A 13,841-nucleotide genomic window follows, 5' to 3' on the forward strand; every position below is an offset into this window, starting at 1 on the left:
GGGAGGGGGCTTGCAAGGTTGCCTCTTCATCCCAAATCCTCCATGCACAGGCCCCAGGAATCTCACTGGAATTCTAAAACACGCGGTGGATCCCAGCACAATCCCCAGTATGGATTTAGACCACCCTTAATCATTCCATTGGTTCAGTTACATTCAAACCATCTACAGTATTTGGGGGGGGGGGAGGCAGAGGTAATGAAGAAACCCCAAACTGGAACATGTGTCGGTTCTTGTAGGTTATCTGGGCTGTGTGACCGTGGTCTTGGTATTTTCTTTCCTGACGTTTCGCCAGCAGCTGCCTGCCACAGCTGCTGGCGAAACGTCAGGGAAGAAAATACCAAGACCACGGTCACACAGCCCAGATAACCTACAAGAACCGATGAACTCTGACCGTGAAAGCCTTCGATAATATTTGGAACATGTGTATTTTGCTCTGTTGTTGCTATTTGTACACAATCTGTACAGCAGGAGGGTGTCTGAAATGATTACGAATGGGTTTTCCTAAAGTGACAAAAATAAAGCTGTAATATACGGGCAGGGTAAAAAATTGACTTCCAACTTTTTTTTCCAACTTGACTTTCAACTTTTTTTGTTTTTGTTTTTTTTTACTTTACAAAATAAGGTCAACAAAGAACGGAATCCCAACAGGGTCTAGCTTTGCTCACAACTCATTCGAAGACACGCGCACCTGAAGTGGAAACATGCTTCCAATAATTAATTAATCATTACTTTCTCAGTTTTTTAAAAAAAGTTTTAAAAAAGGTGAGAACAAAGCATCCAAAATAAGGAAAGTTTTTTTGGGGGGGGGGTGTCTCCTTCCCCCCTTCTGTTAAGTCTCTTCTTTTACATCCGAACTGTTGGAGGAGAGATATTCCTCCTGGAACTCTGCTTTGTCCGGATAGAGTTTGACGTAAGTGTCTACCATCAAATCCAAGTCATGTTTGATATCAAAGTTTATGTTAAGTAAGGCCAAGTGACTTGACCTCTGTTCCGTCAAAGTGTTCTTTAAGTAGGCCTTCAGGCGCCGCCGGCCCACTTCGAATTTCTCGTTCTCCACCTTCATCACTGGAAGGATGCACAGGACTTTGAGCAGGGCGTACACGTTGGGGAAAAACTTGATGTCGGGCAGGTGAAGGGCCTCGTAGATCGTCGTCGGAAGCTCAATGTCCTTCCCTCGGTGCTTCCACTTGATCCTCCAGCAGTGGAGTTCCGCCGACAACGTGTCCGGATTGGGGAGGTCATTCTTGTACATGTCTGCGTGATGCTCCTCGGAGGTGTTGAATTTGAGCTGTCCCATGACCGAGGGCACCAGGGACAGGCATTTCAGCGCCCTCAGGTGCTGCTCGGAAAATATGTCCTTCAGCTCCTGAATGATGTGCTCCACGGTCGGAACGCTGAGGGCCTCTTTGTAATAGTTTTCCGGCGTGACCTCGGACTCCAAGCTCCCTTGCTGCGCTCGGCAGAATTTCCCGGGGAGCTTAGCCGGCAGGTCCAGCTTGGTGGCCAAGTTGGTCGCCTCCTCAAACCAGAACTCGTGGTAGACCTCGATGTTCTCCATCACCTCGTTCAGGGAGTGCAGCACGGCTGTTAAGCTGCTGGCCGCGAAGAAGACATCCGACGTCTGGCCCTGGAGGTTCTTGCCGAAGGCCCGTGTGAATGAGAGGATGTTCTTGATGATCACGATGGTGACCACGAAGTCAAAGTCAGCTAGGGCGCTGGACAGGATGTGAGCCCGGCCGGCGACCAAGGTGTTCCACCGGCTGGATGACTCGTTGATGCCGTCCAAGCACAGGATGAGGGCCTGCATGAGGTCGACTATAATCTCAAAGGTATCGTGCCGGCCCGTCCAATGGGAACGGATGACGTCCTTCAGCTCCTTCCCCCTTTCCTCACTATTCTGGAAGAGAAGGGAAATGACATTGTCTAAATCGGCTAGCACCTGCGACTGGTGGAAGAACAAGCAGACTTCTTCTATCGTCCCTAGTGCAATGGAAACGCCCAAGACGGGAACAGACTTTGCCAGCCATATGTTCAAGGCACAGGAAGAGGACAGAGTATACACAGCCTGGGGGTACTTTTCCAAGATCCTCATGGCCACGGTCTTCATCTTCGAAGCGAACCCGCTGGAGACGATGTAGGCCTGGCCGCGGCAATACTCCATGTTCAAGCCCCATTTTTCGATGATGGTGGTGTGGAACTTGACGGCCAGAACCTCGGGATCTGCCTCGTACGGCAAAAAGCCGATGAACTCTTCCCGCAGGTTGTGAGAATCGTCGACGAACCTCACCAGCACAGGCAAATGGTCCTCTCCGGCGAGGTCCACCACCTCCTCTGTGATGATGGAGAAGAAGTGCGAGTCTCGGACCTCCCGGAGTGTCTCCTCTCGCACGCAGCTCTCGCAGATCTCCAGCATCTGCTTCTGCTGGGCTTGCGAGCAATAAGCCAGGTTCACCGCCGTGGTCTCAAACCGCTTCCTCAGAACCTCGTCGCCGGAATTTATTCTGAACTCCAAGAGGGCCTGAAAGTTGTCTGGGGTAAAAATGCCTTCGGGTATCTCGTCAGCGCCGTGGCCATCCAAAGGAATATTCTGTCTCCCCATCAGGATCAGGATTTCGAACAAAGATTTTAGGTAATCTTTGTTTTCCCTCTCTTCTTGTGTCAAAGGAACGTCGTCTTTCGAGGGATCGTCACCTCCTTCCTCAGAAGCTGGATTCTGAAGGTCGTTGTCAGCGGACTCTGGATTGGTCTTTTCTTGCTCGTAAGCTTCGTCAACTGGAGAGAAGAAAAGAAATACTGAAACTGCAATTAAAAAATTCCAGGCAACACTTTCCCCACCCTCATTAAGAAGAAGAGTTGGTTTTTATATGCCAACTTTCTCAAGAAGAGAAAGAGAGACTCAAACCGGCTTACAATCACCTTCCCTTTCCCTCCCCACAACAGACACCCTGTGAGGTAGGTGGGGCTGAGTGTGACTAGCCTAAGGTCACCCAGCTGGCTTCACGTGTAGGAGAGGGGAAACAAACCCAGTTCACCAGATTAACCTCCATTCACTCATGTGGAGGAGTGGGGAATCAAACCCGGTTCTCCAGATCAGAGTCCGCCCCCCCCCACAAACCACCGCTCTTAACCACTCAAAGGAAAACTTACTGCCAACTGACATGTTTTATGAGTGAAACGATACAAAGAATCGTACGCACACTTCCACAATTTGGAGATGGAAGTTGGACCTCACAAATCCCTTCCAAAAATGGTGACGCTTCCATCCGATGCCATGAACCTTCACTGATGCAAGGGGCTCCTCTTGAGTCAAGGGAAGGTTTCTTGCACTGGAGGAAAGTGCTACTATGGTGACAGGCCAAAAATGGCTGCCACAGCTTACCTTCAGTCACACAGTGAAGACCCTTGTGCTGTGGTGGCTGCCAAAGCTGTATTTTTAAAATGGCCAATCAGAACCCTGGCTGGGCAAAAACCCCACCCGGCCCGGCCCACTTTCTAAACACTTGGCAGGAGACAGGAGAAGTGCCAATGGGTGCCTGGGTGCCCACGGGCGCCACGTGGGGGACCCCTGTGCCAATCTCTCCAGTCAGAAACCAAGCACGTTTTAAGCCCCATCAAACTTGGCTGGATCCTGCCCAGTACACGAGACTAAAAATCCAGAAGTAATATAGCCCCCGACAGAATTCCAGATTCCTGTGAACTTGGTACACCTCCCCTGAATGCTGCCTGACCCTGGAAAAAGGAAGCAGTTTTGGGAAGGGAGAGAACCCCTAGGCCATGGGTTCTCAACAAGGGGGGGAATCCCCCCCCAGGCAGGAATTTTAGGGTTCCAGGGGGAATTGGGACCACTATTCAGCAAAATGTGATGACCTGTAGATTATGTACTATCTATAAAATTGTAGTTTGTTTTTAATAATTGTTAGACTATCTTGGGGGAATTATATTCTGAACAATGGTGAAAGGGGGGGAATGGAGCAAAAACGGTTGAAAACCACTGCCCTAGACAGTCACAATTAAAAGGGAGTCAGGTCTAAGTGACAGCGTATTGTCAACAGGTAAGTCACTTACTCTTCTGTTGCTTTAACAATCTTATTTCCTCTTCACTCTGGGGGAAGAAAAACAACACTCAGTGATGCCATTTGGTAAGGCTCTCTTCAAACACCAAAACAGCCACATTCATAAATCAGATTGCCTCTCTTGAATCCAAACATTTTGCATTACTAGACATCCACAGTACTCGGGACTGCCTCTGGCTGCCTTGTCTTATGGGAGATTAGACAAGATGCAGAAAGATGCATGGAGAGGGGCTGTGGCTCAGTGCCAGAGCATCTCCTTGGCATGCGGAAAGTCCCAGGTTCAATCCCCGGCATCTCCAGTTGAAAGGACCAGGCAGCAAGTGATGTGAAAGACCTCCGCCTGAGACCCTGGAGAGCAGCTGCCAGTCTGAGTAAGACAATGCTAACAGTAATGAATACCAATGGTCTGATTCAGGAAAAGGCAGCTTCATGGGTTCAGGAAGGAATTTTCCACTTTGCCAGGCTGGAGAAACAACTCCCCCTCCCCTTTACGTCCTCTGACAGGCATTCAGAGAGCAAGGGAGAGGCAGATTTGACTCAGTTTGTGGCCCCAGAAGCAGCAAGGAAGATGTACTCCGATTATTTCTTCCCCAAGACCTGCTGCAAAGTGGAAAATTGCTCCCTCCCTTCCAGCGTGCCTGCCTGACGCCTTGGAAAAGGAACGGGATCAGTTGCGACCACAAGCAACGGCCGACCAAGCCAAGATTTGTGGACCCCTGCTGAGGATCCTTTACTACCACAGGCGAGCACCTGGCAGTGGGTCTGAACGCCTTCTTTAATGCCCTTGCCATAATTCCGAGAAGAATTTTTTTTTTTTTTAAAAAGAGAGGCATTAACAATTTGTTCGAAATAATAACGGCAGATTAAAAGGGATGTTCACATTCACCTCCTGCAACGAAGCAAATTTAATGCACGCGTGCTGTAGCTGGAATCCGGGAAAGCTACAGGAGACAGAGGATGATTTGTACGGCTGTGCCACTGAACCGCACTCCTCGTGGTGCCGCGATTTCCCTTTATATCCAACATCTCTTGTTTTACTTCTAATTCCCTCGGATTCTCTAATTTTGTACATCGTCGGCTGCATGCGTTTCACGGCTCTTACTCCATTGTTTGGGATGACAATTGCGCAGACTATAAAAGACGTCAACAAATGTGCTGCGTTTACGTTTACATAAATATTTCTGCCCTCCCTTTCCCGCTCTCTGCAGCTCCTCGAGGCGGCTATCTCTCGCCAGTTCTTTAAGACCTTGGCTGGTGCTGTTAACTGAATGCAACTTCGCTGTATTGACACCACAGGGACTTTGTTAATCTGGTACATTTTTGGCCATGGATTGACCAATTTACAGTCTCCACCTTTGAATGAAATGGGTTTCAGGCGTGTGGTTAGCCATCAGAAATGGTGATTTAGTGTCTCTCTCTTTCTCAATATTATACCATAAAAATAAAAAGAGCAATTGTGGTTTTTGCTGAGATTGCAACGATACAGGGCTGGGTGACTGTTGTGCATTAGATGAGGGGTATCTAACTGCAGGTAGCAGTAAACACTCGAAAAGCACGTCTTAAGAAGAAGAGTTGGTTTTTATATGCCGCCTTTCTCTACCACCTAAGGAAGAATCAAACCAGCTTACAAGCACCCTCCCTTCCCCTCCCCACAACAGAGACCCTGTGAGGTAGGTGGGGCTGAGAGAACTCGAAGAGAACTGTGACTAGCCCAAGGTCACCCAGCTGGCTTTGTGTGGAGGAGTAGGGAAACCAACCCCGTACACCAGATTGGTGGCCACCACTCATGTGGAGGAGTGGGGATGGGCCGTGGCTCACAGGTAGAGCATCTGCTTGGCACGCAGAAGGGCCCAGGTTCAATCCCCGGCATCTCCAGTTGAAAGGACCAGGCAGTAGGTGATGTGAAAGTCCTCAGCCTGAGACCCTGGAGAGCCACTGCCCGTCAGAGTAGACAATACTGACCTTGATGGACCGAGGGCCTAACTCAGTAGAAGGCAGCTTCGTGTGCACCAGATTGGCGGCTGCCACTCATGTGGAGGAGTGGGGAATCGAACCTAGTTCTCCAGATTAGAGTCCACCACTCCAAACCGCCGCTCTTAACCACTACACCATGCTGGCTCTGTGTGACTATGAGAGACAACTTTTGTGGAGGGGGGGAGGTTGTCTAAAGCTTGTCCAGATGGATTCTTTTAACAGAAAGATCCCTCCCGCTAGATGACCTCTACTGTGTTTGACCCTACATGGTATTACAGGGTGAGGAGAAACATGCATAGCTGGATTTTTAAAATCCTATTTCGCTTGATTGTGATTGGAAGAATCCCAACTTACCAGCTCTTTGATTCTCTTTCTGTGCCTGCTGTGGGGGTTATTTAGATGGCTCGTCAGGTCGAATATGGTGGGCACGGCATTCTCCCGTAGAACCGTCCTGTAGGGACTCTGCAAAAGAAAAGACAGGCCTTCGTTGACAGGTCCACCCTAGCAGGGAAACGATTGCCTCTCAAGGAGATTTTCCCACCTCGCCTTATTCACCCTGTGGTTAACAGCAGAACAAAACTGTCGGCGAATAATTTATTCATCAAAACATTTATATCCTGCCTTTCCTTATGGTTCAAGGGGGCTTACCACAGAAGTTAAAAACTTTTTCAATGAAAAACAAAAACAGCAAACTCCAAATCCCCCCCTTTAAAAGATGCCTGCTATTCAAACCCCCTCGAAAGCCCTGAAAAACCAGCGGGTGGGGCTGAGAGAGATAGGAGAGAACTGTGACTAGCCCAAGTCCACCCCGCAGGCTTCACGTGAAAGAGTGGGGAATCAAACCCGGTTCTCCAGATTAGAGTCTGCCGCTCTTAACCACTATGCCTTCAAAGCCCTATATGGTTTGGCACCAACATACCTGAAGGTCTCCCTAGTTCCTTATGAACATGCCCAACTACGACAGTCATCTTTGGAAGCCCTGCTTCGGGTGCCCCCTGCCTTTGGAAGCCCTGCTTCGGGTGCCCCCTGCGTCAGCTGGGTAGCAACCTGGGAGAAAACCTTCTAGGTTGTGGCACCAAAGCTCTGGAACTCTCTCCACAGAGACATTCATCTGTCCCGCCAGCGGGTGAAGACTTTTTTGTTTCGTTTGAGGTACCCTCAATCATCCTTCCTTCCAAACCAATGTTTTAACTGCTGTTTTTATGTTTTCTTTGCATTTTAACTCTGTGTTTTTTTAATCGAAATGAGGTACGTTTGGGAGAGGAGTTGATTTTAATGGTGTAAAAAAGCAATTTTATTGTGTGTGTTTTAAATCGTTGGCTGCCTTGGTAGCTTCTGTAAGGGCAGAAAGGCGGGATACAAATTTTGTAAATAAAAAAACCCACACAAATAAACTGTACTTTTATTTGGGTTTTCTATTTATGCAGTTTTGAGTTTGCTCATTCAACCTGTTTTTGGTTACTTAATCTGTTTCCCCCAGAAAATTGGTGGAATTTTTTTAACACATTCAAATCCCTTCCCTCTCCCCAATCTCCAACAGTGAACAAAGAATTTAGGATTTTAACTGCCGGGAGGGAAAAACTTGCTCGCAGAAAAGTTCTATTAATGCATCTGTAATTCTTCTACAAGCAATTTCTCAAAGGACTACACAGGACAACCCAACGCTTTAAAATATCCATGGGTTCTTGACAGATGTAGCGAACGCAAAGCCAGCTGCCTCTAGAGTCATTAATTCACCGAGATCGTTTCAGAGATGCTGGTATTTTTAAAACATTCTGGGGTCGCGGTTGCTATTCTCTTTTTGAGAGTAGAATTTCCCCCCCTAGAAGCGTTTCAGAGGAGATTCTTTATTGAAACATGGTATCCTCGACGGGAAGGCCCCCGCGACTCCGCCGCTTCGCCGCATGCCGTGGGAATCCCCAGAACACCAATCTGCCCTGCATGTTTTCACATTTAAGTAACCCCAAGAGGTTTCCAAGCACTGAAATGTACAGGTTCGGCATGCACGGGAGAAGGCGGAATCCAAGATCTTAAATTTCTTGCTATCATGGAAGAGAGCAGGCCAATTAGTTACAGGCAATAAATCAAGCCATGAAAAACGTATTCCATTTGACGAGAGGCTAATGTGAAAGAAATTCCCCTCCACTGCAAATGTTAGGAAAGCATGCAAAGGAAAATCCAGTTACATTTCAGACTAGGGGTCCCGTGGCACCTGCTGACACCTTTTCTGGTGCCTGCCAAGTGTTTTTAGGAAGTGGGTGGGGCCAAGTAGGGCTTTTGCCCAGCAAGGCTTCTGATTGGCTGCGCAGATTTATTTATTTTTGGAAGAAGAGTTGGTTTTCATATGCTGACTTTCTCTACCACTTAAGGAAGAATCAAACCGGCTTACAATCTCCTTCCCTTCCCCTCAACAGACACCCTGGGAGGTAGGTGGGGCTGAGAGAGCTGTGACTAGCCCAAAGTCACCCAGCTGGCTTCGTGTGGAAGAGTGGGGAAACAAATCTAGTTCACCAGATCAGAGACCACCGCTCCAAACCACCGCTCTTAACCACCACACCACGCTGGCTCCTGTCAGCGCAGCAGAAGGAGCCACACAGTGTCACTGAAGGTAAGCTGTGGCAGCCATTTTGTGGCAAATGTGCCCGCAGGCTTGAAAAGGTTGGAGACCCCAGCTTTAGACAGTAAAAAACACAGACAATGCCCTCTTTTCACTTACGCTTCTGCATATCATTGATGTTTCAAAGTGCTTTGCGCACAGCCGGTAATGCTTGTTCAGTTGGTCAGGAGTCTTATCTTCCAGATCGGCCCTTCGGCAGTTTTCAACCCACCGCTGACATCTGCGGGAAACATGGATTTTTAGCTGTCAGAAAGGATTGAGGGCAGAAGGGGAAGCTTCTGTTTTTATTTCAAGATATTAAGTAACTAGAATCATAGTGGGAAGGGGCAACCAGGGTCATCTAGTCCAACCCCTTGCAAAATGCAGGAAATTCACAAATACCTCCTCCCCACACCCCCAGTGACCACTACTCAGAAGATGGCCAAGATGCCCAGAAGATGGCCAAGATGCCCTCCCTCCCATGAACTGCCTAAGTTCATAGAATCAGCATTGCTGACAGATAGCCATCTAGCCTCTGCTTAAACGCCTCCAGGGAAGGAGAGCTTACCACCTCCCGAGGAAGCCTGTTCCACTGAGGAACCGCTCCAACTGTTAGAAAATTCTTCCTAATGTCTAGACATTATTAATTGTAACTTATTAATTGTAGTTTATTAACAATGGAAAGGAGCAATATTTTCTTCTGATTGTGGAACAGTACATATGTACAATAAATTACTGGCTAGACTTCATAGTAGTTGTTATAGTAGTTTGACAAAATTCAAATATTATCTACGAAGCTTGATATGGTTAATTTTGTGTGAGAGGGGGATATAATACTACAGAATGAAGTACTATCATTTACAGGGATGAACTGTAGATCTCGCTTTAGATAGTTTTTAGATGAGTAGCCACACATAAGAATATGGAGGGTATATTGTAACGTTGTGTGTGTTTGTTGTTGTTATGTTTGAAATAATAAAAAATTAATTAAAAAAAATAAGAAGGAAAGGATTGAGGCCGTAATTCCCAGACTGACTTTTCAGTTGCTTGCGGCATGCAAAGAGCAAGAGTCAAGACAAGTAGCATCCTGAACACACGAACACATGAAGCGGTCTTATACTGAATCAGACCCTCAGTCCATCCATGTCAGTATTGTCTACTCAGACCGGCAGCGGCTCTCCAGGGTTCGAGGGGCCCGATATTTCCATGGCATTCGTAGGATCTGATTAACCGGCTGAGACAACAATGGCCCCTGGGCCCGGCTTCCCTTTGCAGCTGCCAGCGGGCAAAGTCAACACAGCCGCCCTGGAGGAGCCAGGAAGCCCCGGGACCCGAGCAGAGGCCGGCACTCAGCCCTGGGCCACAGGCACAGGACGAAAAGGGACAAGGGTGGCTCCGAGCATGAACAAAGGGCTTTCTTCTTCTGGCTCGGAAACCCCAGCCAGCTACACACAGCTGTGCTTATCTTCCTGGGCAAAAACGGAGCTCGTACCCAAACCCTGCTCTGTGCCCCCCCCCCCGGGGCCTTGCTCTCCTCTGGGCTCCTTTGTCCCTGCCCTTTCTATTCACTGGCGGACTTCCAACTGCCTGGCTCCTTACCTGTGACCCCACCACCCTGTTTCCCCTGCAGGTGCCTCTCTCACCCAGCTTCTGTGCTCCCAGTAGCAAGCCTGCCCCACGGCTGCTTATTTGGCCAGTTTCGCAGGGAGTGTGGGTCAGTTTCAGATTGAACAGTTGAGAAAACACAGAAATAATCACAAACGGCCTATGAGGCTGCCTATTTGGTCAGTTTCACAGCAAGAGTGGGTCTGTTTCACTTCTCACCAGGTTGGAACAGAGCCAGCTGATTTGCTGCTCTTCCCTTATACATATCCCCTTATAGGTGTGAAAGCCTTTTTTTTTGGTGTGTGCGTGAGAGAGAGTCCAAGGCTACCAATGGAACAATGTGAGTGTTTTTATGTTCTTTTGACCCCTGAACTGTGCCAGGCAGAAACAAATGGGGGGGGGGGGGTTGTCAGGACCCTTCTCTGCTTTGTATGTAAAATGGCCACTCCGTTCAGATCAAATTAAAGAATCCCGCTGTGGGGCTGGTGGTGTATTTTTTTTCAAAATACAGCACAGCCAATTACAAAGCAATGTTTTCAGGGAGGATGGACTCCTACCTGGCTCAGAAGTTCCACATTTTCGCTGGAGATGCATAATTGATCACAAGGCACTCCTAGAATTTCTTGGGGGCAAAACCCCCGCATGCATAGTGTTTTGAGAATTTGACTTCAAATACTGTGCAGTTAGACAGCAGCAGGTCCAGCGGAAACAGGCCATGCATAAAAGGCCCTAGGCTGGGACATCTGAGTTCAAATCCCCACTGAGCCAATCATCCTCTCTGTTTAACCTACCTCACAGGGCTGCTGTGTAGACAAAATGAGAAAGGGAACCATACATGCTCCTTCCCTGGAGGACAGAAAACTGTACTAGACAGATGCTTATGCAAGATAGGGACAGGGGTGTTTGTAGGGGGGGGGGCAGGAAAAGAGACACAAGCAGCCATAAGTTCACAAACAGGGATGTGAACACCTGCCTCAGTTCTTGCTCTTAGACGCAGAGAGCTCTGCCCACCTCCCAAACCTGGGTCCCCAGATTTCACCCCCTCTGTGTCTACCACCGACTCTCCTGCAGTGTTCCCACCCACACCTGCATATCCAATAGACCTGCCAATTGTATAACTTTCCACGCATCTCTCACATGGTGTTGTGGTTAAGAGTGGTGGTTTGGAGTGGTGGTTTGGAGTGGTGGACTCTGATCTGGAAAACCGGCTTTGATTCCCCACTCCTCCACAGGAGCGGCGGAGGCTAATCTGGTGAACCGGATTGGTTTCCCCACTCCTGCACACGAAGCCGGCTGGGTGACCTCGGGCTAGTCACAGCTCTCTTAGAGCTCTCTCAGCCCCACCTACCTCAGAGGGCGTCTGTTGTGGGGAAGGAAAGGTGATTTTAAGCCAGTTTGATTCTTCCTTAAGTGGTAGACAAAAGTCAGCATATAAAAACCAACTCTTCTTCTTCTTAACAGTTAGAGCGGTTCCTCAGTGGAACAGGCTTCCTCGGGAGGTGGTAAGCTCTTCTTCCCTGGAGGTTTTTAAGCAGAGGCTAGATGGCCATCTGTCAGCCATGCTGATTCTGTGACCTTAGGCAGATGATGAGAGGGAGGGCATCTTGGCCATCTTCTGGGCTCTGGGGGTGTAGGTGGGAGGTACTTTGTTCCACCACTGGATGATGCTGTTGAGTGAAGAAATGCTTCTTTTTATCAGTTTTGAGTCTCTCACCCTCCAGCTTCAGAGAGAAGTCTAAGCAATGGACGCACGCACGTGCGAAGATACACCGAAAGGACCAACAACGAGACACAAATTGAGGCTAAGCCGAAACGCATGTGAACCTGCTAACCGGGACACTCACGTGCGAACCAAAAGGCACAGACACGCCCGCGAGAACCCGCCTTTGCTGAAAGACGGGTTCCCACGTGCGGGGGGGGGGGGGGAGAGAGAGAAAGCCCCTCGAAAGGTTCCGCAACACTCTTTGATCTAACCCCTTATTTATACCTTGCATTAATTTTTATATTAGGCATTGATTTAATAATGCTGGATACGATAAGAACAGGTTAATTAAAATAATATTGGGATTAGCTCCGTTAGCAAAAGTTTATACACTTCGTGCTTAGATGGAAGAGGGAGAGGGGGAAGTCATTTTATTGTTAAATTAGAGATATTACTTGTTTTTTCTTTTTATTATTACTATTACTGTTTCTGTTGATATATTAAATGAAGAAAATAAAAAAATATTATTTTTTTAAAAAAAGAAAGGTACCGCAACACTCTTTGATCTAATCCCTTATTTATACTTTGCATTAATTTTTATATTAGGTATTGATTTAATAATGTTGGACACGATAAGAACAGGTTAATTAAAATAATACTGGGATTAGCTCCGATAGCAAAAGTTTATACACTTCGTGCTTAGATGGAAGAGGGAGAGGGAGAAGTCATTTTATTGTTAAATTAAAGATATTACTTGTTTTTTCTTTTTATTATTACTATTACTGTTTCTGTTGATATATTAAATGAAGAAAATAAAAAAATATTATTTTTTTTAAAAAAGAAAGGTACCGCAACACTCTTTGATCTAATCCCTTATTTATACTTTGCATTAATTTTTATATTAGGTATTGATTTAATAATGTTGGACACGATAAGAACAGGTTAATTAAAATAATACTGGGATTAGCTCCGTTAGCAAAAGTTTATACACTTCGTGCTTAGATGGAAGAGGGAGAGGGGGAAGTCATTTTATTGTTAAATTAGAGATATTACTTGTTTTTTTCTTTTTATTATTACTATTTTATTGTTAAATTAGAGATATTACTTGTTTTTTTTCTTTTTATTATTACTATTACTGTTTCTGTTGATATATTAAATGAAGAAAATAAAAAAAATTGTTATTAAAAAAAAAAAGAAAGGCACCGCAACCAGGTACACGCGAACGCGGCCAGAGAATAACGCCCTGCACGTGTGAATCTGCCCAATCTGCAGCCGACCCGCCCAGAGAAGCCTCGGCGGCAGCCCTTTCCCCCTTGCCCCCCCCCCGCCTGCACGTACAGACCCGTGTCCGCGGCCGCGTCACGTGTGAACGCGCCACCCCCTTACTGACCGGGCGGGGTCCCGCGGGAAGCGGAAGAAGGCCAGGTCGCTCTGGGTGCTCTTGCGGGTGCAGTTCGGGGCGGCGCAGAAGTTCGGCATGGCCGACGGGCCCCGGCGGCGCCTTCAAGCGCCCCGCGCGCGGCCGGAGGGGAGCGGCGGCATCGGCGGCGGCGGCGGGGAAGAGTCTCAGGCGCCTCCTTCCCGGCAGGCACCGCGGCCGGCCGCCTGCGCCCCGCCCGGCCAATCGGAACGTCCCTCTCGCGCGCGCCTCCCCCTGCCAAGAGTTCTGGCACGCCCACCGCAGAGCGCGGCGACACTTCCGGGTATCGTTCGACCGCCGCCGGATGGGGGTCTGCGGGGCAAACGGGATTGATTGCAACGCGCATGCGTCCGACCCTGGCTGAAACAGGGGGTTGAAGGAGGATAAGGTGAAACGCGTGGAGGAATTAGTCAACAGCAAAAAGCATCTAATATGCATTTAAAATCAAAGCGGTGTTTGTGTTAAGTGCCG

At 48.0% G+C, this 13,841-nt stretch overlaps 1 protein-coding gene across 1 annotated transcript; it reads right to left on the reverse strand.

Moving 5' to 3' along the window:
• Positions 1-827: 827 nt before the first annotated feature.
• Positions 828-13,429, reverse strand: THAP12 (THAP domain containing 12). Its single transcript, XM_056858429.1, has 5 exons — positions 13,341-13,429; positions 8,764-8,884; positions 6,402-6,509; positions 4,066-4,102; positions 828-2,772 (listed from the first exon to the last, which is right to left on the reverse strand). The coding sequence occupies exons 1-5, from the start codon at positions 13,427-13,429 to the stop codon at positions 830-832; spliced, it is 2,298 nt and encodes a 765-aa protein (XP_056714407.1). The 3' UTR covers positions 828-829.
• Positions 13,430-13,841: the final 412 nt, after the last annotated feature.

The sequence above is a fragment of the Euleptes europaea genome, chromosome 12, assembly GCF_029931775.1.
Source record: "Euleptes europaea isolate rEulEur1 chromosome 12, rEulEur1.hap1, whole genome shotgun sequence".
Taxonomy (NCBI): domain Eukaryota; kingdom Metazoa; phylum Chordata; class Lepidosauria; order Squamata; family Sphaerodactylidae; genus Euleptes; species Euleptes europaea.